At 37.2% G+C, this 26,396-nt stretch overlaps 3 protein-coding genes across 4 annotated transcripts in view; 2 read left to right on the plus strand and 1 right to left on the minus strand.

Annotated features, from left to right (window-relative positions):
• The first annotated feature begins 137 nt into the window (after positions 1-137).
• Positions 138-7,040, plus strand: LOC142979120 (uncharacterized). Its single transcript, XM_076123877.1, has 13 exons — positions 138-446; positions 521-699; positions 1,732-1,907; positions 2,225-2,428; positions 2,770-2,890; positions 3,467-3,637; positions 4,033-4,154; positions 4,515-4,658; positions 4,906-5,005; positions 5,492-5,668; positions 6,091-6,303; positions 6,668-6,766; positions 6,902-7,040. The coding sequence occupies exons 2-13, from the start codon at positions 544-546 to the stop codon at positions 6,977-6,979; spliced, it is 1,761 nt and encodes a 586-aa protein (XP_075979992.1). The 5' UTR covers positions 138-446; positions 521-543; the 3' UTR covers positions 6,980-7,040.
• Positions 7,001-26,396, minus strand: part of LOC142979119 (uncharacterized) — an 80,631-nt gene continuing 61,235 nt past the window's right edge. For both annotated transcript variants that reach the window (XM_076123875.1, XM_076123876.1), the window contains 19 exons: positions 25,574-25,738; positions 24,765-24,882; positions 23,878-24,057; positions 21,242-22,941; positions 20,720-20,916; positions 20,354-20,464; positions 19,974-20,118; positions 19,677-19,738; positions 19,414-19,551; positions 18,913-19,036; positions 18,346-18,531; positions 17,184-17,368; positions 16,689-16,818; positions 16,164-16,355; positions 12,864-13,033; positions 12,399-12,530; positions 11,933-12,078; positions 11,531-11,597; positions 7,001-10,957 (listed from right to left, as the gene is read on the minus strand). In XM_076123875.1, the coding sequence (XP_075979990.1) occupies positions 10,858-10,957; positions 11,531-11,597; positions 11,933-12,078; positions 12,399-12,530; positions 12,864-13,033; positions 16,164-16,355; positions 16,689-16,818; positions 17,184-17,368; positions 18,346-18,531; positions 18,913-19,036; positions 19,414-19,551; positions 19,677-19,738; positions 19,974-20,118; positions 20,354-20,464; positions 20,720-20,916; positions 21,242-22,941; positions 23,878-24,057; positions 24,765-24,882; positions 25,574-25,738 (4,248 nt within the window). In that variant the 3' untranslated portion in view covers positions 7,001-10,857. The remainder of the gene's footprint in view (positions 10,958-11,530; positions 11,598-11,932; positions 12,079-12,398; positions 12,531-12,863; positions 13,034-16,163; positions 16,356-16,688; positions 16,819-17,183; positions 17,369-18,345; positions 18,532-18,912; positions 19,037-19,413; positions 19,552-19,676; positions 19,739-19,973; positions 20,119-20,353; positions 20,465-20,719; positions 20,917-21,241; positions 22,942-23,877; positions 24,058-24,764; positions 24,883-25,573; positions 25,739-26,396) is intronic.
• LOC142979121 (uncharacterized) lies at positions 13,482-15,839 on the plus strand. The gene is made up of 5 exons (XM_076123878.1): positions 13,482-13,631; positions 14,039-14,153; positions 14,391-14,520; positions 14,884-15,016; positions 15,389-15,839. The coding sequence occupies exons 1-5, from the start codon at positions 13,588-13,590 to the stop codon at positions 15,663-15,665; spliced, it is 699 nt and encodes a 232-aa protein (XP_075979993.1). The 5' UTR covers positions 13,482-13,587; the 3' UTR covers positions 15,666-15,839.

Genomic DNA, 26,396 nt, shown 5'->3' on the forward strand with positions numbered 1-26,396 from the left:
TTTTAATTTAAAGGATGTATTATAATGTTTTTAATAATTATATCTATGAGCTTTCTCAACCCATTTAAGAACTTCAGTTAAAGAAAAAATTCTCCTACCTCCTACGAATTGGGTGGTTGATCAATCAAGATGTTTCCATAGCAACCATATCATATTATTTTAGTTTTTTCAATAGTATTTCTGTTTTAATTTGTATTATTTTTACAAAATTATTGTGATGAAACGTATTAAAGTACCTTATTTATCTCTTTATGTCATCTTTACGTATTGTGATTTTGTATGTTATTTGAGAAATCAAAACAATAACGCTGGCCACAGGATCTCTGCTAGATTCTGGTGAAAGTCAAAAAGAAGTAACAGCCAAAGACAAAGCAGAACAAAAATAAGTTGTCAAGCGTTTTGTAATTCTTGTGTAAATAAATAAGTTACTTGAACTAAAAAAACAGGTACGTAACCTACACAGAAAACTTTCGTACTTTTGTTTAATTACTATACCAGCCCATAAATATTGTTGTTACAGCTGCTAAGTAGAAATCTGCAACCATGCCGATTGTTATGACGCAGAAGGAATGGTCGCGGATCAACAAATGGGCGCATCCAGACCACGAAGATCCGGAGGTAGCGAGAAGACGGGAGTACGTCAAATACCTCAACGCATCCAGTAGAGAGATGACTAAGAACTGGCCTAATTCTCTTGAGGTATAATGATTTAAACCACCAAATATCTGCCATTATACACGTAGTTTGTATACGTAAGGATAAAAAGTCTTAAATAGCTTTAGATTGTTACTTCCATGCAACTAGATATAAGTTACAATATGGCCGCATTTTCCACTTGCGGTATCGCCATGCTTCGCCTCAACAGCCGGCAGCGCCGCCGCGCGTATTTCTCTCGGGAAAAATACTAGGATATAAGTAATGCCATAGAGTCGGTTTCTAAGTTTTTGCAGAAAAGCCTTGTAGTTTTCCCGCTTGCACCTACAGGTCACACATGACGGTGTCTTTATTTTATTTCACACTCAATCATTTTAGTACCTTACTGGTTCAAATAGATTTCTTTCTCTCTTAATTACCCAATAAGTAGTCGTATTTATCTCTCATCTCACACCCCTACATCAAGGCCGGCAACAGAGCAAAATCCATCTTACTCACTCTTATGGCTCCACAATACACCTCTACATCCTTTTCTTAATTATGGGTAGTATTGACTGGGTGGTAAACAGAACATTATCTACCGGTCTCACTCACTCCTATGGTCTACATACTATCACCTTTTAGCTCACTCTTATGGTAGTTTCTATACCGATTCGAAACAACTCCTTTGCTTGCCTGGTATCCTGGTAGGTTGACGTCGAAATTTTCCGATGTAGCACTGACCGCTACGATCTGCAGCGTTGTCAACGTTCCGGTTCTAACGAAACGCATCATATGTTATCTTTAATGCTATCTCTTTTTAGCCTACACACATCTTCGTAAAGGAAATGAAATGCAAACAATATCTACAGTCCAATAGGCACCTAGTTACCGTGTGGGATTTGTGGATAAGCGGCAATTTTGATTTTTGTTAACGAAAATCCTTGTCTCGGCGGAAATGCTTGTCATGGTGATAATATTATGTCAGTCGTTCATCATCGTAATTCGTACTTATCATTATATTACGATGTCGTATAAAAAAAAATCAGTCTACTCCTTCGGACCATAACGAGTTAGGTTCCGTTCTCTTATTCCTAGAATGTAAACAAACGCAATGAGGAACTCCGTCAAGCCCGTATCGACGCCGCCGAGCAAGCAAACACGAAGTTCTATAAACGTTACCTCAAAAACAAGAAAGAAGAACAAGAACGACTTATGTACTCTGCCAGGGACGTCGTTTTCAAGAATAGAGATGCGCCGAAACTGCTGCTAAGGTAGTGTATCTATTAGAGTAAATGGCAACTTTTGGATTTCGTTATTTAAAGGATACATATACCATGAAATAAACTAAACCACTTGTATTTTTTTATATGTAGGTAATACGGACTAGACAAAGTTCAACCCTTGCAAGAAAACCTTTTGGTCATACCTAACTTTTAACTCGGATTACAAAGAGTTTACCTAGGTGGTATCAATTTCAATAAAATTGAACGGACTTGCATTTCTTTAATATTTAGCAAAACTATGTTTATTTAAGTTGTTATACAAACTTTGTTTCCATAACATTTTCATATATTATTATTACTCTTAGTGCGGTAATAGAAACAGCAGTTCAGAAAGAGCGCATAGAACAGCTAAAGTTCTTGGAAGAACGTCGTCGCGAGGAGGCGGCGAGGAAGCGAGCTGAAGATGACGACATCATCCGCAAGGCTAAGGAGTGGCACGAACTCATGGCAACACGACGCAAGAGACGGTTTGATGCCAATAAACAGCATCAGAAGGATATACTTGAACAGTGAGTGGGTCTTTACTCTAGTATTACTATAGGTAACCATTTAGCATGACAAGGAGAGTTGTGCATATTATTTACAAACTGTTGCACCACTCAGCGAGTGACATTGTAAATTTAACTTTGTTTCCTTGGGAGCATATCATAAGATATTTGAGCTAGGATTTTTGTTTAAAAAGGACGAAAGTTGTCTAAGTTTATATCAATTATAAATTGTAGTCCATTGCTATTAAAAAAACATCAGATATTATAATGATATTTCTATGTAGACAACAATATAGAGGTAATGCAGCTTACTAGGTAAATTAAGACGAATACATAGGTAATGCATATTGTTTTCTACGCAGAGCCCATGAAGTGTCAGAGCGCAACCGCATAGAGCACGAAACAGAACTGAATTTACAGAAGCTGGACAACATCAAAGCAAATAAGGAGATGGCTGCCATCAAAGAGTTTGATGAAAACTTCGTAAGTACCACATTGCAGAATACCTAGAGTCTGCTAAGAAGGTTAACGGGGCGAGAATACCTTGCAAATAGGAGCAAGTTAGATTTTTTTTAAATATAGTTAAATAACTATTACTCTTTAACAGTACTATATGTATGTTTCATTCAAGTCTGTCAATCCAAATCTTACCTGCGCACCACACTAGATATTACGAATTGAGATTTTTCTACCACATATACCTACCTACAATAATCAGTTGCTATTAGCCTAGCTGGCTCTTTGAATGAGCAGAGATCCATGTCCGCCAGTAAAACAATAATAGAACAAAATAATGAACAAGTGTTAAAATCAAAATCAAACAATTTATTAATTAGGTCAAATGCCTGACACTTATGATAGTCAATGATACTGAGAGTGAATTTACCAGTTCGGAAGTTAGGGCCAATGAGAAGAGTTGGCAAGAAACTCCTGGCCACTCTTTTTAATCGCCAAATGGTTGTAACAATATTTCTGTTAAGTATAAATATTTGATAATGTAGGGAGCTGCTACCAACATTACCGAACAAACAATATAGGTCATAACAAATTATCCCCCAGAAAGAGCAAGAGAAGGCTCGTATATTCAGCGACATGGAGCGCGCCAAGGAGGAGTGCGCGCAGCGGCGGCGCGTGCAGGCGGCGCGCGACCGCATGGACGACAGACTCATTGAAGTGTTGCTGCGGAGCAGGGCCACCATCGAGCGTAGGAGGAAACAGACTGAGATTGATGTGAGTACCTCTGACTACCTGTGTACTACACCACGCTGACATTACGCTAAAGTATCGTTTATTGTAGGGAATATCGGGAATAGGTGTGTTTTATGACCTATATTAGATACTTCAGGTCAGAATGTGTGCGGATTTCGGATCCTCGATTTAGTCAAATCTTCCATGCAGCACATATAATGTATGTCAGTGCTCTGATGTCTCACGATATTGGTTTGAATATTGTCTGCGTTTCGATATTATGCTAATAAGTTAATTACGTGTGAATTTGTTCAGCTGCAGACGTATCATTTTAGTGTTAATAGTTTTTCAATTTAAAGATACAGGCAAAAATAACATGTCTGCAACAGTTAAAACAGACTCTTTTAACAATAAATGTTGCTTCGTTTCATGTTTAGACAAAGAACGAGAAACTCCGTGTATTGGAAGCGATCAGTGCTAAGCTGGAGTCTGGTGATGCTGATCGTGAGGCTAAGGACCAAGCGATACTCAACAAAGCTATCAAGGAGAAGAATGACGCGTGAGTACCCATACAAAACGCATTTTAAATCCTACACTTTAGACGATATTCGTTGCTGCCTCAAAGACTATTACTACGTAAGTATAATGTTCGGCAAATAAGTTCGTTCGGTAAAATTAGTTTTTTTGTCCAAATATTCTCAATGGTAAATAACAGCATTTGTTGCCGTGCCCGGTATAATAGTAACAGACCCGCAACCTATGTCAACCTTGCAATTGGTGAAACGTGAGTAGATTTTATACACTTTTGCCTACACTTTCGACTACGAATCACCTATAGCAAGATGTAAAATAGAGAACGGTGGCAAGTAAGACCTGTAACTACAAAAAGAAAATGCTTAATATTTTTGTTATGTTACAGAGACGAGGCTCGTCGTGAAGCGGATCGTCGCAAACGTGAAGGTTTCAAGAAAGACCGGCAGGCGTCGCGACAGAAGTTCCTCAAAGATGAGGAACAGAGACTGCACGAGTTTAACACTATGAGACAGTGGGAGATTATGAATAGGTAACGCTATGCTTTTATAATGTAACTAGTTAATTGGTCCTACTTCTCCGAGATGCTTCTCTAATACTGCTAATTTACCCGTGCTGAATTTTATCCAAATCAATTTAACTGTTTCGATGTGAAAGATCGACGAAACAAAGAGAAGTAAGAGAAACCATAATAAATATTAGTAAGGACTGGTACTAATTTCGTCCTTACATATCTTGAACTCTAAACTGTTCTTTAGACATATATTTGTCTTGTATAGGTTCAAGAATGCAGAGCTGTATGAAGACTTCCAAGAACATCTGCGCGCTGAGAAAGAACGGAAGATCAAAGAATACAGAGAGGATATCCTTCGACTTTGGGTAAGTTCTCCTCTATTAACTTTATCTTTCATTTATTGTGCACGTCGTACTACCTTAGTGGTAGTACATTAGATACCTAGTCACACCCTTAAAACCCAACAGAAACAAAGTTTGTTTTGTCTTGTCTTTATCTTACATTTAGAAAGTTATCAAATTCAACTACCTGCTACTAATTAAGTACGTAATCTTATATAAAAATAAAATAGTTAATGACAAGATTCAATACTCTGCACCCACATAAACCCATCCTAATGTAATTTTACCATCACCTTTACCAAGTAACAATACACTAATAACTTCTTCCAAAACTTACACATTTATAATTGCGTTTTTCGGACGCGCATTTTTTTTTGTGTAGCGCGTCTTGGACCGTGACCCTACAAACTTGTACTCAGCTTTTTTTGACCTCCTGCCGTGTCCTCTGAAAAACGCAATCGAACACCAATTTCAATGGACTAAGTATAAGTATAATATTTTTTGTACCAGAAAGAGCGCGACGACCGCGAGGCCCGCGAGCGCGCGGAGTCGCGCTACTTCTACGGCGAGCTCGCCGAGCGCAAGATACGGGACTCCGACAACAAGCTGCTCACTCACGCCGCGCACCTGCTGGATGAGTGCAAGGAGCTGGGCCGGCCGGACTTCGCGCTGCATAGAGCTATTGAGGTAACCTTCACGTTACAGATGAAATGGAATTTACAATATTTGTTAGATCTGTTTTGTCTGAAGCAAAATTTGTGAGACATTTTGATAATGGGCTTAGGTTTTAAGTACAATTACCTACTATCGTTTACTCTCTGTTCATACACAAATTAAAAAGTACAGAAATTACACAAAAATAATCTTACTCTGTTATTTTTATATTCTGTTAGGTAGATACCCAGAAAGATTTAGCTTAGACGCCTTGTACTTACGTATTTAAATAGGAAAATTACCTTTCTGGAGGTTTTAACCGTTGAAATAACATTGTTGTAGGATATTTTCAATCACTCTCAGCATAATAGTTATAGAAAACATCATAAATAGCACCCTCGACTTTAATACAAAGCAAAAAATATACTTAACTAACGACTACTTCATCCTTCCAGTCATACTGCAAGATGCACCGTCTGTACCCGATGCCGGACTTACCCACATCGATGCAGGAGCACTTCAAGCGCTACTCGCCGTGGGACGGCACCAAGCCCGACGCGGACTACGTGGAGCCGCCGCTGCCGCCGCCCAAGCAACCTGAGGGATTTGACAACGAGTCTACTACTGACTTGACGGAGAAGAGAGCTGGCTTGCAGGAACCACCCACGGTAGATTCAAATAAACATTCATTGTGTTATGGCTACTACACACTTACGGCACAAGCCGCGCAAAGCTGTCAATACCCAGCATTACCGCTCGAATGCTAGAAATAAATGTCGCCAGCACACCCGGTGGCCATTTCCGTCGGCCCTGCCACCGGGATTGTGTGTAGGAGCCCTAATAGTTTGAATAACCAAGTGAAGATAACGAAATTAATACAAGTCTTCATCCTGTGTTTTCTCGGAGCAGCTTGCGCCTATAAATTCGAACACAGTTATTTGGCGCGGCTATAGAACAAACTTTAGTAGAAAGCTGTACAAAAGTTAACTTGGAAAATACTTTTTTTATTACTATACTCAACTTGTTTGACAGGCGGGGGCGTCCAAGCCAGCGACCAGCAATGCTGAAAAACCTTCAGAGGATTACAAGAGAGCAGGACCTGCTAATGGTCTGCAGAGAAGAAACCTACAGGTATTTTATTATGCTTTAGCAACCGATTTTTAGAATTGGAGCAATAACTGGATACAGAAATTGTTTGATTTCAACTATTATTGTTGTCCGTCTTGCATTATGGTGTTAAAATTACTTTAAATTTCTCTTTTATAGACTACAAACCCTCTGCCAGCAATCAAAGTGTTGCCGTGCAAGAACCCAGACTGCAAATGTGAACTGAAGCCGAAATAGGTCCGCAAATAAAACGAAGCGTTTAGAAAATATTTACTTTTATTTTATTATCATAATTATAATAACTTTAGAATGTGTTTGTCAATATCCCCGACACGTTTGCGACGCGACACACTTAAAATAAAAAAGTCGTGAAGCTGAAATCGTTGTCGCAAGTCGCAGTCGCGTCGCAAACGCGTTGGAGATTAGTTTAGAGAGCGTTTATGGCACGTGTGTGATGTTATTCGAGTGTGACTAGAAAATTGGTGGAGTCAAAAATTTGAAAAAATGTATTAACTGTAGTAATGTTTTTTTCACTTAAATATACAATTTTGGAAACTATACTAAGAGCTTAATTTAAAATCTTTGGTCACAATGAGTGTAGTAGTACATAGTTCGATACCAGTCTGATGACTGGACTATACAATGATTTGGTGTGTGTGGTGGGTTGTGGACAATGTGCAGAATTACTATAAACCGTATTATTGATACATTTGGCAAATAGAATTGAGCATTAGAATAAATAGTCATTATGCCTTTTTTGAGCAAGTTATTATGCTTTATTATTTGAGCCAACATTTTCAAATACCAAATTGAACCTAATATTTAACTATCAAGCACACTATATTCTATCTTGATAGTCTAAGGTCCCATTTTCGTACATTTTGCAGCCAATATTTTATCAAAAAACTTTCTCTATTTATCGCCAAATGTATAAACAACACGACATTACAATAAACTCGAAGTAACAATATAACTACATGTTGCTCTCGACGTACGATATACTGAAATCGTTTACAAACATCGTAATACTCTCATTTGCTTTGGCAGAAACAATATTGTCTAGTTATAACAAGTGCTATTGTTTCAACGTGAATTTATTAAAATGGCAAGATGTTCAAAAAACACAAAATAATACTATAAATTATGTAAATATTGTTGTATATTTATATTGCAAATGAACTAATTTTATTATACGTTACGTGCACGTATACGTTAAACTATATAAACGTATACACCCGTGTCCGTTTGTATAAAATAATTTGAATTTATTATGTACTCTTAATTTAGTATAAATAAACATTATTATGGCAAAAGTAAACACGTAAACAATAGCAATTGTTTTACAATCAGAAACCGCTTGCACGAGACTTGATAAAAATAATCGGAATGTATGTTTTTTATTTTTTTTTCTTTACTTTAATGTTATAATCATGGTCTAAAATCTACTTTTTGTGTCATACATACACACAAAAAAATTAAGCTATCCCGTAAGGGTACGCAGTTAGGCATATACCAGAGAAATTGACATTATAAACCAAATTTATTGAAATTTCATCAAGACAGTCAATATTTTTTTTATATTTTTCAAAAGTCATACAAATCTCATGCTAGCGTACAAACATACATAGACGGAACGTTCGTGTCGGTCGTCACTTCGTGTCGATGTATCCTAACTTAACCTAGCTTGTACTGTGCGTTCGTTTTACAACTAAATCCTTCTAACTCAAACATTCGACTAAATTTATACTAACATGGCGTTTATTGCGGATTTACATAGCGTGCCTTTTGCACTACTGCCTTGGAGTTAAATATAATATTAGGTCACTTTTTATTGGATACTTATGGTTTATTTCGCATTTTACGGATTATATAAAAAATATTGCTTAGTCTAGGAATCTACTTTGAATTACGACAAAACACTACATATATTTTTGGATTAAAGAACTAATATTTGAAGTTATTTTTTAGTTCTTTCAATGTAGATAGCCGTAATAACAATATTACCCTAACAATAGACTATGAGAGTGATGTAAAAATGCCTGTGTATTTAGCATACACGCTCGACACTATAAACAAACCCCTAATTAGTTAGCCGTTTTCTATGAAACTGGTCGCCGTAGCTGAATATCAGGTAGGAGCACTTTTATTATTATTTTACATATTATTTTGTTAATACAATCACAAAATGCTACTTAGTATCCAACTTATCAAGTGAAAAGTGCGAGACGTAACAGTGATATTCTATAGAAAAGTGTAAGGTAGCAATTGATTCAAGGCAGCCTTGCAAAAAGCTAATAAACTACAATCAAATTTTAAACACATTTTATCAGATCTAGTATACTTAATACTGTTTACGGCCGGTTTTATCTATCAGTTAAGCTATCTGTAGTGTAAAACTGACCTTATACTTAAAATTTGATCATAGTTTCAACAATCAACATTCACAAAAATACGTCCGTTGGAAGTCTGTTATAATACTAAAGGTTTCTTCACAAACAATATTAGTTTATTATACTATTTATAGAAAAATAACCGCTAAAGGAGATTATCTACCAACGATACTGAGAAACTAGAACATTCTAATAACTAGCAGTATTACAATTACGATTTTGTTTGTTACACTTCCTTACCCAAACTGCTGTGCCGATTTTGATGTAATTTAACATGGTGATAGCTAAAGACTCAAGGTCAAACATTTTTTTTACCCCTATACGGTTTAATTGGGGATGGAAGTTTGTGGGGGAGTTAATTAGTTAAAATAATTTAGTTTCTAAAATACCGTTGGTGGCCAAACTCCATTACAATATGTCAATTTGTCTAACAGTGTCAAAAATACATACATCTAAATATTTACAGTCTGAAGGTATATAAGGCAAGGATCGAGGCACCGGGCGGCTCGAGTCAACGTACTTATAGGCGGAGTGATACAACCAAACATATGGAATTAGGTCCTCCTTTATTATAATACTTTTGATCATTGTGATATGGATGTACTTTTTGGTATTTAAGCAAAACAATTTAAGATTAAATTAAATTTTATTAGAAACATTCATATTCCTGTTAGATGTTTTGACGCAAGAGTTAGAAATAGATGACAATAAAATTATATTTGTGTCTAACATAAGACATGGTTTGTGCTAAAATAAACTGTCTCTAATTCAGGCGCAACATTTTTGTTTATGCCTATATTTTAGTCTGATTACAGACATACATGAATATGTAGTAAATAAAAGTCATTAACGATGAAATAATCTTACGATCACATAAGGAAAAAAAATCTTGCTTTTTATTATGATATTTACATATTAAGTACCCCACATCACAATGAACAAAGTTCAACACAAATAAAACTAGAATAAATTAAGTAACTCAATATAAACTAACGAATTTGGCACTAATCTAATACTTAACTAACCTAGCCGTGAAATGCAACGCGAACAATTTGAAATGCTTCAACAAGTAATTTTTATAGTTCGTTTTTAAACACACATTCACTGTCATCATTCATCACTAATATAAGAATTTTAACACAAACTTTTGTATGTAAAATAACCTCTTTTTTTGAAGGTATTTTGTAAGAAAGTTTTCGTTTTCTTCAACAATAATAAAGAGCAACTCACACTGAAAGCATATGCGGGCCGTGTGCGGGACGTGCGCGGGCAATGTGGTTTATTAATACAAGTAATAAGACCGGCCGTATTGCCGTCCCAACCGAAATACTCCTGCTTTCCGAGTGAATCGCGCACAAATCAATTCTAAGAAGTCATCAATAAAGTCACATAATCATAGTTCTTGAAAAAAAAAACACTGAAATTGATTGTTTTGTTACAATGTTATACAACAATTGAACACCACTGTTATACATGCAACAGTTTGTAACACGTTAATACGTTACAAAATCTGTTTATATAACAAGTGTCATTGTTAAAGATTGTTATTTTACACTTTAGTTACGTGTTGGACAACAATATTTAACAAAGTTGCAGTCGGTTAAATAACATGTACTTCACAAAGCTTCAGATGTTATATCACTTCATAACACATGTTACAGTGTGTTATGTAACGTTATACAACACTGGTGTGTGTGTGTGTCAGTGTGTGGTGTGTTGTGTGTGTCAGGGCACGTCGCGCGCCGCGTCCATGGCGTGGTTCAGGCACCGACTCACCAGCTCCAACTTGTTTAGGTATGCTGCTGCTACTTCGCCGCGAGGGGAACTGGGATAAAAAGATTACGTTAAAATAGTTTCAATCTCTCGCTTTGCATGTTTAATGTATATATATATATATATATATATATATATATATAAGAATAGTATAGATAGTATAGATATAGAATACGAGATTTAATGAGAACACGCATTTTACCTTAAAATGCCTAACGTTTCGGCGCAGGTTGCACTCGCCGTGGTCGCAGGCTGACCACGGCGAGTGCAACCTGCGCCGAAACGTGCTATTCTATTATACATTTATAGTCTGTGTTAAATTACTAAATTGGTTATAACTAACTACTAACTAATATACACCTTTTCCCGTGAAATAAAACTACATACAAGATACGATAGTTTACTTTTGAAGGAGCCGATAAAGAACAATAAAATAGTACTTACTTACTATGATCATTTTCATACCACTTAAAAATCTCTTCATTTAAATGTCTTATGGTAATATAATGGGCTTTATATCTTGACTTGGGTTTAATCTTTTGTATAGTAGAGAGAGTCGCGTGATTAAAAGTAAGAGAAAATTAGGTTAAACATGAAGTTTTAAAGATTTTATGTTTCAACTTACCTCAGTATAAACGGGTCATCGTGTGGCGAGTTAGCAGTGTACGGAGATCTTCTCATAAAGTCACCCACTGGAAAAAAATATTTTCTGTTAGAATGTGTAACTTTTTTTTTAATAGACTGAAATGGGGATACAAAAGTAGCAAAGAGACCTTCATCTTAGGACAGGAAGAATGTTACGACATACACTTAGGCTTCAAAAGTCGCTGTACATAATTCTTTTGAAACCCTAATCTGAAGGATGTATATTATTCCCATAAAAAAGATATGGCATTGATTTAATTCTTTAATTCCGAAAGTCAAAACCTTTGAAGTTTTGGAAATATGAAGTTGTAAAGCGAAAGTAACTGTACGTAAAAACAATTTAAAAGTGTGTGTTTATAAATAGATAGACAATGCTACTTACGCCCGGGTGAGGCAGGCAGGTTGAGGCGCATGTCCTGCTTCATGGCTCGGCGCGCCAGCGACGCGGCGGCGCTGCGGGGCGGGCCCGCCACGTCGCGGGACGGCGGGGACGTGCCCGAGTACGCCGCGTATGGCGTGTGCGCAGAACTGAGAGATATAAAAGATATTTTACTTATTCTGTCCCACTTTTATAGATAGCCTTAAAGAATTAAAAGATATGCCTGTTTTTCTGTTATGCCTGTGAAATTTCTATAAACTGCACATAATATTAGGTGTATGTCTTATTTCCTTTTACAAATATTTATAGCACTTAAATTACTTCGAAAGCGAAACATTCATCGGTGTACAATTTTCATGCTCAATTCTTTTAAATCCTCATCAACTTCCGCTAAAAATAAAGAAAAAAGAGATATATATATGTGTAAGAAATAATAGCAGAATAATAATAAAATGTATTGTTATCTCACGGCGTATTCCTAGTGACGTTGTTGTCGCGAGAGGTCCGCAGTATACAGTTAGCGGAGAGCGCGCGCACGTGCTGTCGGCGCCGCACCAAGAAGCCCATACGAAGTACTATCACCACTACTGTCGCTATACACCTGAATATTAAGCAATACAATAAATTACATTAATCAAAATATATTATTCACGCTGTTGACCTATCGTGACAACGCATTTGTACTTATTCTAGACATTTCATATTGCATGAAACGAATAAGTATAAAGTTAAGCTGTAAACATTAATGCTTGTGTATTTAAATAACGAAAACTATGGGGAAAAGGGCGTGATCTTACATATGTATGGATAAAACATAAATACTTACTCAGACTTTATATTAACGTTCTAGGAGTCATCCACATAAAAATGGTCATGTCTCTAAAACTCTTTGAATGGAAGAAAAAATAAACAACACTATAAAATAGCAACTCACTTGAACCGTTTCTTTCCTCGGCTAACTTCAGGAGTCCTAGACATTGGTAGTCGCAGGTTCTTCTCCAGTTCAGTGTAGCCGGCGAGCACTCGTTGAAGATACCGCTTCTGCCACACGAGCGCCTTGCGACAACTCTCCAGGCGGAGACAACGACCGTGGAGGTACCGGATCTGAGGAGAGAGAGAATATTATGATAAAGTGCAATTCTTACTAACAACATATTTAGGGTAAATGGTGGTATTAAATTAGCCGTATTGGTCACAGTTAATAAACTTCATTCTTCTTATACTGATGATGGTAAACTTAATGGTTAAAGAAATTGAAGAAGAAGCTCTTTATTTCTTTCTTTATCTCTATATTTATGACGAGTTACAATTTGAGGAATTATAATTTGAGGTTCTGCCTCGGAAATAGTTGTCTTGTTTGACAACTAGTCCTTATAATAAAACAGACCTAAACATCTACATAAAAATATTGCGCCAAAAGAGCAGTAAAAGTGAAAATACAAAAATACGAGTTTATAAAAAAGTTCTAAACAGCCACCTTTTTACTCACTAAAAAGTTGACATCATAATCACGAGAAAATTAAAAAGAGAACGTAATTTGACAAAGGCGACAGTGATCAAATGACAGCGGAATAATCCGCGGACAAATAAAATGTACTGCACAAAACATGTTGATTGAAATGTATTGATGATTGAATTTAAATTGTATTGCCTCAAACATGGAGCCACCGAAAGGCGATTCACCGAAACTGCCGGATATGGTGTAAGTATTATAGTTATGTATTTTAAACTATCTTACCCTTATATTGAGAATTATTTTGTTTGTAGATGTTTATGCCAAATAACGATAGAGAACAGATATCGGGTAAACGGATAAAAAAGGAAATGCTTAGAGAGTCCTTGAAAGATAAAGATCTTATGAATGCTCATAATACTATCTTATGTTCTTCAAAAACCCGAAAAATCAAGGATGTAGCAACACTACTGCAATTAGGGTGCGTAGCTTTAGGTTTGGCTTGATAGAAACATCAAAAGAATCTAGGAGCAACAAGGTTAAAAAGGGAACAAAGAACAGGGTTCCGTGGTTAATTAAAGACGTAAGAAAAAATAGACAAACATTCAATTACTTTGACTGAAATGCAGAGTAAGTAAGTTCGTGTTAAATTGCAGGATGTGCGGCGATCACCCTTCCCTCACTAAGACGGAGCTGAACATGAAGGAAGTGAAGATGGACAACAAACTCAAGGAGAAGGTGTTGTCGTCGCACGCTCGGATCTTACCCGCGGTAACTTTACTATTTCATTCCGTAGTAAACGCCTGGTTTTTAGGTTACACGATTTTTGGACCCTTCGTCGTCAATAATTGGAGGACAGGCAATCTTAAACATTGATCTAAAACAACGGCAATATGCACACATGTTTTTTTACTCTTCTTATGCGCAATTTTCTTCATCTGTAGTTATTTTAATAACTTTCGACTACAATGAAGGTATAGCGTGTACAAATGACGTAAATACGTGCAGAGTTCCCGCACGGAGGGCATGGCGCACAGCATGTCGGAGCACGCGCTGCGCCTGCACGACGCGCGGCGCCGCGCGCGGGAGCTGGAGCGCGAGCGCCAGGACCAGCCCGGGACCAGGCCCATCGTGCAAGGTACACCGAATAAGTACTAATTTTTCTGTCAGTATTCAGCCTGACAGCCAGGTTGTTTGAAAAATTATATTAATTATAGCTTGCACTTATAGCTTGCACTTTAAAAACTTAAATATAAATCGCCTATCAGCAATCTATGTGCGATATGCTTGACGTCACCAATACAAACCGGGGAGTGATAAAGAAACTAAAATTTTAATTTTTCCCCAAAATATTACTCCCAGTTCTATTCTGATTACAACTAGGCAGAGCCAGGTGTGTTCAAATCAGCTCAAAATGTATAAAACTCAAGTACTGGTATACGTTAGCGTAGTGATCAACTAATCATTTAATTGAGAATATACAATGTTGTTGCTATGTCAGCATTTCCGTGGGCGGCCCTGGGCAGTTTCCGCTGGCCGCCGTACCTGCTGGCGGTGTGGGTGCTGGTGCTGGTGCTCACACACCTGCTGCACTGCCTCGTCAGCGTGCTCGACAAAATGCTACCAGCATTGAAGTCAGTACTACCCCCACTATTTATATTTTGGTTTCTTTTACGACTACAACTTCCCCTCTCCTATATCCCTTGAACTTGTTCACAAGGCACGGCAGCCTTACAAAGACTTTTGGGTACATATTTAGTTAGTTTACTTTGCGACTAATGTATTTTACAATATTCGAAAATAAATATTTCAATCGTCGCAAAAAGGTAGTCAACATACTTTGACTCACGTAAAGGCCTCTAGTGTTTACTTATACCTATTTTAAGAACCTGAATTGTTCGAACAATGTGGTAGCTTCCTTCCTCCAGCATTGTCATTTCGTACAAGGGATTTTCTACTTCCTAACGTAGCCTTAAAAATATGCTAACAAAAATCATAATTTGCAGAAAATGCACGCAATACTTCAGAGCATGGACGGAGGACTCTTGGAAGAACGAAACAGACATGAACCAGCGCTTCTGGCCGGTGGGGCTCGCCGCAGTTACCGGCGTACTGTACGCCGCGTACTTTGCGCTGTACGCCATATACGCCGTCGTGGTGTGGGCCATAGAACCACTGTGCAACGACATCGATGACACGCGCAGTGCGGTCGAGTTCGACGCTAAGGTCACTGACTATGTCGACGAGGCGAATAGCAAGACAAATTCCAGTATTAAGCAATAGAGCAATCGTTTGTAAAGGATTAGTGTTTGGGCCGATAACCACTAAATTGGATTAGTAAATAAATGATAACAACATGATGGCTGTGTATTATTATGAATTCTTTTGTGCTTTACAAAAATAGTTACTCTTTCAAATGTATACGATACATTCATGTTGTGAGTTTATGTCTCCCGCATTACAGCAATAAAAAACCTTTCCACAAGTAACCCATTCAAATTAATAAATTGCATCAGATTTCTGAAAAAACTGGATCCACGTGGGAACCTAATGTTTATTATTATATTTACACCAAGTGACCTTTAATCCAGCAAATACATACTCTACGTAGACGATAACCAAAGTGTACGTAAACACCCTAACCCAACTTCCAAAACATCTGCTTGAAATATCACACATTTTATTACTACACATAATATTCCCTACAACATAATATCTCCTTAAAACCTACAAAGAAAATCAAAACACCACATCCATAACTCCATTTAATATGACACTCACAGCTTGGTCCCTCTCGTCAGGTTGTGGTTGTCCTTTGACCAGCGCTTCCTTCTCCAGCCGGTCCACCTTGGCGGTGAGCTGCTGCTTCTCTTGCCTGAGGGTCATCAGCTCAGGGCTGGCGGAGTCTAACAGGCATTTCTTTAATGTTGCTAGTTCTCGGGCTAGCTCCGTTTTTGTGCTTTCTATTTCGGTCTGTGGGCAAAGATAAATATTGTTATTAGAACATGTAAGCAAAAATCGACAGTCCATTAAAGACAAAGCCGGGATACAGTTTTCATGGATTTTGAATGTTTTTGAACACAAAATTATTATCACAGTTATGTTCGGAGCTAATGTTATGTTATGTGAACTAATAAGTTTAAAAGAATGCACGCTCGTCTAAAGTTCCACACGCTTTATTATTTTAATGCCAATAACCAAAGTTCTAAATAAACTAACGGACATATTCAAACACTTATTGATTGAAATCATAAGCTTTATGTAAGACCCAATATTTAAAACGGTCGTTATAATGTTGAAACTTACCAATGCATCGTTAACAGGTCGGTGGTTGGCCGTGGAGGCGAGTTTAGCTTCCAGTTCAGAGATAGTACTAGTCTGTGTACTGATCAGTTCCTTAGCGCGGAGGAGTTGTACGCTGCTGTCGTGCTTCAGTCTGTAAAAAGGAAAAGCAAAATTAAACCAAGGATTGAAGATGAATTACTCAATCGAGCCGTATAGTATTTATTTTATTATGGTTATGAATCTTCAACAAAGAATACACTATACATCTAAGTATAATAATATTCAATAGTACCCAATGCTCCTTCGATTGTAGGAGATTACAGCAAACTTGCAATGCACAATCAAGTAAAATTTGTATAGACAGTTCGTCTTAGAAAACTAGTTTTGAACGTTTAGTTTACAAAAACGCCTACCATCAGTTGCTATAGGGCGATAAAAATAGTTTTTTCTTACATGGTCACATATTAACGTAAATGAATACACAAGTATACGTACAAACACGTATACGCCACTTACCTCTTAATCTCGGCGAGTTCGCTCTTGAGCGCGGTACACAATTCGTTCTTAGCGTCGATCTCTCGCTGTGAGTGCAGGCGCGTGTGCTCCAACATCGCTTGTAGGTCTTGATAGCGGCTGCGTTCTACGTCCAGCTTGGATTTGAGCAGAGATACCTCGCCTTTGAGGCGTTCTGATGTCTCCACCTGTTGGAAAAATGCATTATTATAAGTAAAGCGCTGAGCTGTGTAACTTGAAGATAATGTTACAGATCTAAAAAATAAATTTAAATAGTTCGTAATTAGTGGACACTTACATTAAAATCACGAAACACGGAAACTACTACTAACGCTGACGATTATTTTGGCCTAACAGTTTAGTGCAAATGCTAATACAAAGCAACACATACGACGAACAAATGTGCCTAGATTTAATAAAGAAGTAGTGAGATTTGTCTTGTTGAAGTCTTGTTGAATTGAATGGAGAATGTTACTAGGTATGCCAAATCGCTTGAAATTTTGACTCAGTAAAGCCTGTACATGTACATGAAAACTAGTTTTTGTTTTAGTCAAAAATACCAAGTAGTTTTGATTTTACAAGCATTCAAAGTTTCAAAAAATATCGAGTCCCGCTAACAGCGTGACGTCATAGTACACCATGCCGCGCGGGCCGCGTCCCGCTTAATATCAAGTCTCCAGCCGTAGATGTAATAGCTTATGCAGTATTTTGTTGTGTTTTCGTCTGCTTATTACATTTAAAGTGTAATAATAGTAAATATTATTAAAAAAGACTATGTGAGCCAGACTTAGCGTGATGTACAATGACGTCACACTGGCTCGCGCGGTTACAACTTGTTTTACTTATAAATCGGAAACTAATTGACGTATCAAAGTAATTCTTTCACTAGTATTTTTTATTTTTAACAAAGAATATGGAGAGCTAATAACCCAAATTTGTTAACATTCTCCATTGTTGAAGTCTTTTGTATCTCTGACTTTACATATCAGTTCAGGTCACTACAAAATTACTCTTCGTTAGTTAAACACTAACCCGCTTATTCATAAACACACTATAAACCTATTTTAATTAAACAACTACTATAATATGATTTCTCTTTTTCATTTCGCTAACTTCATATATTTTTATGAATAAGAGGGTTAATTTTCATATAAAGTTGCCATACCTGCATATTAAGCTGTGCTTTCAACGGATCCTGTTGGTTGTTACTCGCAGAGTTGTCAAGTAGTTGTCTCTCAAGCTGCGCCAGTCTAGCACGCGCTTGTTGTTCCCGCTGTTGTAGCTCTAACTCTGACGCCATCGCACTTTCTAAGCGTTTCTTCAGTATTTGTATCATGTTGGAGTCTTGATTCTGAACAAAAAGGATAGATAATATAGTAGTGCTGTTGAATATAGAAATCAATTGAATGAATTGAGGTTAGAGAGGGTAGTTAGGCGTGCGATGTTCAGGTCGATATTAGGTTAATAGTAAACTGTCACGAAAGGATGATAAAACAGTTGTTCACCTTTAAAAGAAGTTCACGATATTGTTAAAAAAAATCACTTAAAAATCGTGTTTTGAAATGGTAGGCCATGAACGTGTGTGTACGAACGCACGTGTTCGTTCAACAAGGGATATAAAAATGTGAAGTAATGTGCATTTCTTTAGCCTTTAGTATTAATTGAGTACTGGTTCTCTGTAAAAAATACTTCATATGTTTTTACTATTTACTCAATTCAATGCAAATCGTACCTGTAAACTCTCCGAGGTCTCCTTATGCGTGTCGAGCAACAGTTGCAATCGTCCAGAGTTGTCGCGCTCGGCTTCATATCGAAGCTTGCACGTCTGCCAGTCTGATACTAACTTGTCACGAACCCTGGAAGGAGAGAAAAATATTCACTTTAAAATATTCACCGGATTAAAGCCTGTTTGATATTAGTTACTTATTTTATTACAATACTATGAGGTTAACACAACTTTTATAACACGCACGAACCTTTAGTACAAACAGTTTGTTTAGCTAAATTTGACTGACTCCGAGACGCAGTTGTTAAGGTCGCCGAGCCGCTACCATTCCGTTGGGAGATTGTGGGTTCGATTCCCACCCGAACAATTAATTGTACTATACACAAATAGTTGTTTCGAGTCTGGTTGCACTTTGTTGTTTGTATGTTAGTAAAAGTCACAGCGATACAAGAGCAAATCTAAGTGCGGTAGTAGTCTTTTTTAAAAGAAATATATTATGCAACTAACCTGTTTAGTTCAGTGATAAGCGCATCTTTATCTTTAAGCCTGGACTCGAGGTTGTTGACCTGCATCTGTAACTTCTCGTTGTCGGAGCGCAGTCGGTTGATGCGGTCCGATGATGACGAGTGGATTGAACTTGACGACCTGAAGAAAAGATTGGAAATGATTGAGAGTTGCATTGTGACAGTAATGATCAAACTACTTTACTTTTAACCAATTTTAAATAGAATGTATAACAATATAATTGAAAATAAATAACTGTTACTCACTTAGATGTATTCAAAGCTAATCGCGGTATATCTTCTCTTTCGTCACTGCTCGCGGACAATATCTGTAAATAAAACAAAAAAATAAATACATACATATAATCACGCGTTCTTCCCTTATGGGTAAGCTGAGACTAAAGGCTAATAATAAATTTAAATAATAAAAAAAAAAACTTTGAGCTCAGCAGATATTTTGACAAATTTTACCATACATTTGCTGTGACTTTATTCAGCAGATAGGTTACCTGACACCGAAGCAGCCCTTAATAATGTAAAATATTGAAATCATTAGCTATTCACCTGTTCCATAATATCCTCGTCGAGTGTGTGCGAGTAGTCGAGCTGGTCCCGCAGCGCTCGCTCCAGCTCGGCCGTGGGCGAGCGCACGGCCAGCGCGCGCTCCGCCGACGTCAGCTGCGACTGGCGGCCGGGAGACACGCGGACCCTGGATCAAAACAATTACATATTATTTAAACACTATATTTTTTTTTGGGATGTAAGAAGGATATTTGTTGATTCCCACAGATTCCACAGATAAAAAAGTTATATCACAATATATATGAGATTGCTTTTAATTAACTTTAAAAAAAATTAACCATAAACAATAATACACAGACAAATGTAAAAAATCACAAACAAGCATTCTATATTCCAAGGCGTTAAGTACTAATGCTAGTTACCTGTCCACTAGTTCCCTTAGGTTCTCCAATTCAATTTCTAACTCCTGACACCGTTCCACCTTCAACCGCAGCTTGTTCTTCAATTCACCCACGTTTGATTCTTCTCTTATTCTTAAACAATAAATCCAATATTCACCATCTAGACATACACTGCTTTAACTACAAAAAAAATATGCAAGCTCTTCAGCATGCAATGCATTTGCGAGAAATCTTTGTCAAATGAGTCGTGTAAGGCTTTGAGAACGAATTAGACGGCTTATGGGTCAGGCAGCCACGTATACTACCTTTCAGATTGCTGAGGCAGTTAAGTTAGGTAGCCTTAAATGTTATACAAGTAGTTCTAATACAAGCGTAATATGTGCTTACCTCGCGACAACAGCATCTAACTGCTGCGCTAGTTGTTCCTTCTCGTCCATGAGTCGTTGTATCTCAAGCTGCAGCTGTTCAGTCTGTTGTCTCAGCTCCAAGTTATCGCTGTCCTTGTCTGCTGCTTGCTTGTGAGCCTGGTTCAAGTTGTTCTTCAACTCGGTTACGTCTAACTTCGCTTTGGCTAGCTCGAATGCCTGGAAAAAGTAAGAAAGCGTATGAATACAATTTAAAAGTAGTTTTTGAAGAAAATGATTTGAGAATTTTTTTATGTGCGTATATCAAAGTGGCTGTATTATTAAGAGGGCTTTAAAAGCTTGCCCATTAGTTAAAAAAAAATATAAGGCGTATCTTATATCGTAAAGCTGACAAACTATTAATAGTTACCTATATTATTATTTGGTGGCAAGAATTGTAAACTCATTTTATAAATTTGGCTTCATATCAGTGGATTTGTAAAAACCTATTATGCACACAAACATTACATATTTTGCCAAGAAAACTGCAATCATCAAATCTTACCTTATCATTCAGCTCTTTTTTATTAAAGTCAAGTTCATGTTGCAGCAAAGAAATCTGCTTCCTTATCTTAACTAACTGTTTTTTATCACTGCTGGCCTGACGGTCCACCGTCCTCCTCTCGTCTCCGTTCTTACTCCTCGGAGATGGACTGCGGGACACCATCTTTAACTGTTCTTTCAACGTAGCTATCTCTTCATGAAAAGCATTTATATCTTCATGTAATATTTCTATCTCTGTTTCTTTATCCTTCAATTTTTCTGTCAATAACTTCAGTTCGTCAATCTTAGCCGTCAATTCACTGTTCAAAGAATTCACTCTTTCGAGCTCACATTCGTTGCTCTGTAGTTTCAAAGATGCGTTCTCTTGTTCTTTCTCAAGTTTAGTCAATTTCAACTTTAAGTCTTTAGCGTGAGAGTTTAGTTTGTCATTTTCTTCATTCACTTTAGCGAGATCGCGATTCAAGGCTTCTATAGTATCTTGTAGATGGAACATTTCGTTGGATTTCTCTTCAAAAGCTTCCTTCAAATTGTCTAGTTCTTCAGTTTTGTCGTTCAAGTTCCTTTGTAGATCGTCTAGTCTATCCAAATGTTGGTTCAGACTGTCTATTTGCTGGTTCTTTTCGGAGACTAGTTGTTCTAACTTCTGTAACTCACTGATCTTTTCTCGCATCTGTTTGTTCTCACTCTCGTACTTCTCTAAAGCTGCATTCCTACTTTGTAATTCATCGATTTTAACTTCGAGTTCGGTCATTTTGTTTGTTAGGTTACGTTTCTCTTTAGCGAGTTCTAGTATCATATTTTCCCGCCTGAGAATATCTTCTTTCAGTACGTGTAGATCTTTCGACTTGTCAGTGACTTCTTGTGTTAACTCCGTTAGTCTTTGTTCTAGAAGCTTCTTATTTGATGTGAAATTTTCGAGTTGGTTTTCGTAGAATTGTTTATCATTTGCCATTGTAGCCATAGTATTTTCTAACAAACCTTTAAGCTCTTCTACCTCTTCTTTCAAAGCGGGGAACTCACATAGTTGCTCTTCCGCATTTTTCAACTCAGACTTAGCATTCTCCAACTCAGTTCTAGATTTCTTTATCTCATGTTTCAACTGAGTCAGTATATCTGGGAAGTTCTCTTGTCTCACGTCCAATGCGATACCTAACTCTCTCAACGAAGTGAATTCATCATGAGTCTTATTATCTGTCGTTTCTAGAGAGAAGTTGATTTTCTTCGGCTCGACGCTATTATCTTTGCTGTCAGAAGCTTCTCTATTCGGATACATAGAACAGTTATCTGGTATCACAGTGTGTTTCATTTCACCACCAAACATGGTGGTCTCATTGATGTTCCTCTTGTATTCTTTGAGTATTTCTCTATTCTGTGTTGAAGTTAAATGCGCTGGTAACGAATCAGCTCTTGGCGTATAACCCGGCAAATCGAAGTGGTCTACGTATTCAATGTTTAGTGAGCTCATATTGGCCTTTTCAAATTCAGGCGGTAATGTTCTGTTTAGTGTTCGTTCTTTGATTTCTGGATACGGAGCACCAGTTAGGCTAACGTTTTGACCTTTTAGTTCAGCTCTGCGCATTTGCAAGTCTTGTTCGTCAAACTCAGATATAGATACGATGTCGCTTAATGTCCTCGCGGAAGCTTTTCCTTCTAGGGCATCGTTCCTATCTTCCTTTTGGTTATCTTCGTCCAATTTCAGCGCTGTGGAGTAATGAATCATGTTTAACTGCGAGTTAGATACATAGATCAGTTGCCGTCAACCTAAATTATTGCGGGGAAGTTGGACTCAGGCCAAGTTTGATAATTAGTCTAGACTTTACTAGTTCGAAACTAAATTGGAATACTGAATCATGGGACTGTACACGTTTATTTGGAAAGCTAGTTTTAAAAGACAACTTCCGTGATACGAATGAATGAAATTTGTGTCAAATAAACATACAAATTACATTAGTCTCGATCTAAAATATAAACCTTGGAGGTTTACAGTAATGTACGACAGGTTGAAAGATTTTTCTGACAACACTTTTAAAACATAAATACGGTGTTTACAAAAACATTATATTTGTAATTATATTTTAGGAAGTCGGATCTTGGCAAAGAGAAATACTAATAAATAATATAACTAAATGTATGGTTTATTATTATTTGCTGGATGGAGTAAAGAATAGCAGTGTGGCACATAAAGCATCTGTAGACGTAAATAAAAATACGTTATGTTACTACATGAACGTTAACCTAAATTCAACACAGTTATTTCAGTGGTCATAAAACGATATAAATGCTGGAGAACTGGACATCGAGAAGCAGTTAAGAAAACTTCTGGTTTAAGATATTTGGTAACATAAATGCCCAATTTAAGTTGTCCCTTTAATTTACTAATTGCCCAAATATTTTGTGTCCAGTAAAACGACCGCATCTATATAAAAAAATATTATAACTGGGGATTTAGTTAGGAGTTTGGACTGGCAACCTATAAGCATAAGATTGACATTGTTTTGTAACATATTTTAGAGGCATCACTAAGGAAATAAAAATAGTTTATCCCGTATTATTTAAAGATCCAACTTTTTAAGAGATAAGGAAATGTTCATAATAATCCTTTTATTGCTATATACAGTATCTAGAGTAATGTCTCACCCAACAACTCTTGTAGCTGGTCTTCCTTCTCGGCCAGTCCTCGCTGCAGATCCCTGACGCTGGCGTGCAGTTCCTCCTTGTCCTTCTCCAAACTCTTCGCGAGACATTCCAGCTGGGCGATACGTGACTGTGCCGATGATAACTCGCGTTCTAAGATTATTACTTTGTCTTTTGGGTTACCTGGTAAAATATTAAAGACATATTTTTAATTTGAAATACTTCAGTATGTTTTAACCCACAATAGCATATCTTTACTACTATGTGTGAGCGGCTAAAAGTGGATTTTGTCATACCATTACTGGTTGGGATAAGTAGAATTTCATTTCCACGCTAAAAAAACACCCAGGGGTTTTCAAGTGACATATTACAATATGTAAGTAAAAACAGTGGTGAGCTACGCAAACACTCATATTATCCTTAGTCATCAATAAAGCCACATACTATCATGACGTAATCAACACGCACCAATTAAGATTCTCTATCAGTCGAAACTTTACACCAATAAAAAAGTTATTTCTACATTAGTATTAAGTTTCGGCTGCCAATTACGTCAGTTTATATCAAGTCAAGCAAACTTTGTACAAAACAGCGATGCGGGCAGATCATACCGTGACTCTCTAAAAACACATCCAAAAATCTCTCTCTTATTAAAAATCCATCTCTCTTTTTATAAAGAAATACTTGCACGTTGCAACTTTTACAAACATAAAAAAGATAGGTACAACGTACAACCAGACCCCAAACCGACTATCTGAAGGCTATGAAAATACTGCTGTTCTAAATATTGTTCTACGAAGGAATAGCTAAATTATACAGTTAGGAGAAGACAAACTACTCGACCATGCTTTTAAGTACGTATGTTCAAATTCCAGTCGTGTAATACTTACATGAGTTCCCGTATAACGAGTGGTGTTCGTTGTTAAGTTTCTCCCTCTCTTCTAGGTTCTGCCTCACTCGGATCAGCTGTTTGTCTTTCGATTCTAGTTCTTCTTTCAACCTTTGTACCTGTAACAATAACATTAACTTTTAACTCTTGAACACGGAACAAGAACACATTAAACAATTCGCTCGAAACGTCGCGTAAACAAATATGTTATCATAACTTTTTTAAGGGAAGGGCGATATAGTATGTACGAAAAGGGGCGCAAAGACAATACCTTAAGTTGCTCTACCCCTTTGAGAAACCTCCTTAAATTAAAAGGAGTCTTCAAATCAGCAACACAAATGTGACTTTGTATGTATGCTAGTAAAATGAATGTATGTACTATGTCATGTATTTCCGTATGAGTTTTTTATTAGGATAATATCTTACATGTTACGTTGCGTGTTTTGTGTAAGAATATAATATTCAAGGTTACCTCAACGCTTCCTTTCTGAAGTAAAATTTGAGCAACAAACATCTATTCATGAGCAATGATAACGAAATTGTCGAAGTATCCTGCTTTCCGCATAAGTGGTCGAGAGTTCGAACCTAAGGCATTATACGCTTTACTACGCGGTGAATATGAGAATAAAAATATCACTTGCTCAACCTGTGAATAAACCTTGAATGTCTGAGTGTTCTTTAAACAGTTATCGAAATGGCAAGTCGTTGTTGGTTGGTGGACTTAAAGTCTAACCCCACCCTCAATCCGGAACGGGACCTACGTGCATTTGTGGCATACAAACTGTTACGTTTATAATGTTACTGTGTTACCTCAGCGAGAGCATCATGCAGCTGCACAGACAGCTGACTGGTGGCCTGATGTGAGAGCGCCTCGGCGTCGTTCCTCTGTTGCTGCAGCCTCGCCGACAGCGACGATATCTTGAGCGCCTGCTCCGACATACGCGCCTGGAGGACATCGCGTTCTGCGCGCACCTCCTGTGGGACAACGGAAGATGGGGTTACGAATGAAGAGGATATAATGATTGTAAGAATGAGTCTACTTCTAGATGATAATAAATGGTATTGATTCCTTGATGTGCTGTTTTAAGACACTGATATTATAAAAGACAAGTCTTCGATGATAGGTATAACATGGTGTGAACTATGAATGTATAGTTCAGAGATATTAATATGAAGTAGAATTACGTTGACAAAATGTTAAACTAATATGAATAAGTATAAAAAAGAAGGTGTTAAGAGCTAACAAGTGGTCTAATCCAGCAAACCAGAGTATCTAGCGACTGTAAGAACTCCGACTAATCTCTTATTGGCAAACCAAAATTATACTCTATTTGTCACCATATAAAAAAAAACCTCCCACGTTAGACTGAATCATCATATCTATTCTGCCTCTCGTATTACCAACAGTCCAGGTGTTCGTACACCTGTTTACAAAAGCCACGGTTATAAACCTGTCGGTTACAATAGTTGTCATCGTAAAGTTCAGCCGTTAGTCATTGTGGACTATTTATATTGGCACGGTTTCTCTCAAAGATCAGCGGGTCGAGTTCTTTATCAAGTGGGCCGGTTTGTGCTAGATTGTTGCTTCTGTTCTTGAGATAATTAAGTTTTAAAAGTTGTGTCTTTATTAGCG

This window comes from Anticarsia gemmatalis, chromosome 16, assembly GCF_050436995.1.
Source record: "Anticarsia gemmatalis isolate Benzon Research Colony breed Stoneville strain chromosome 16, ilAntGemm2 primary, whole genome shotgun sequence".
Taxonomy (NCBI): Eukaryota; Metazoa; Arthropoda; class Insecta; order Lepidoptera; family Erebidae; genus Anticarsia; species Anticarsia gemmatalis.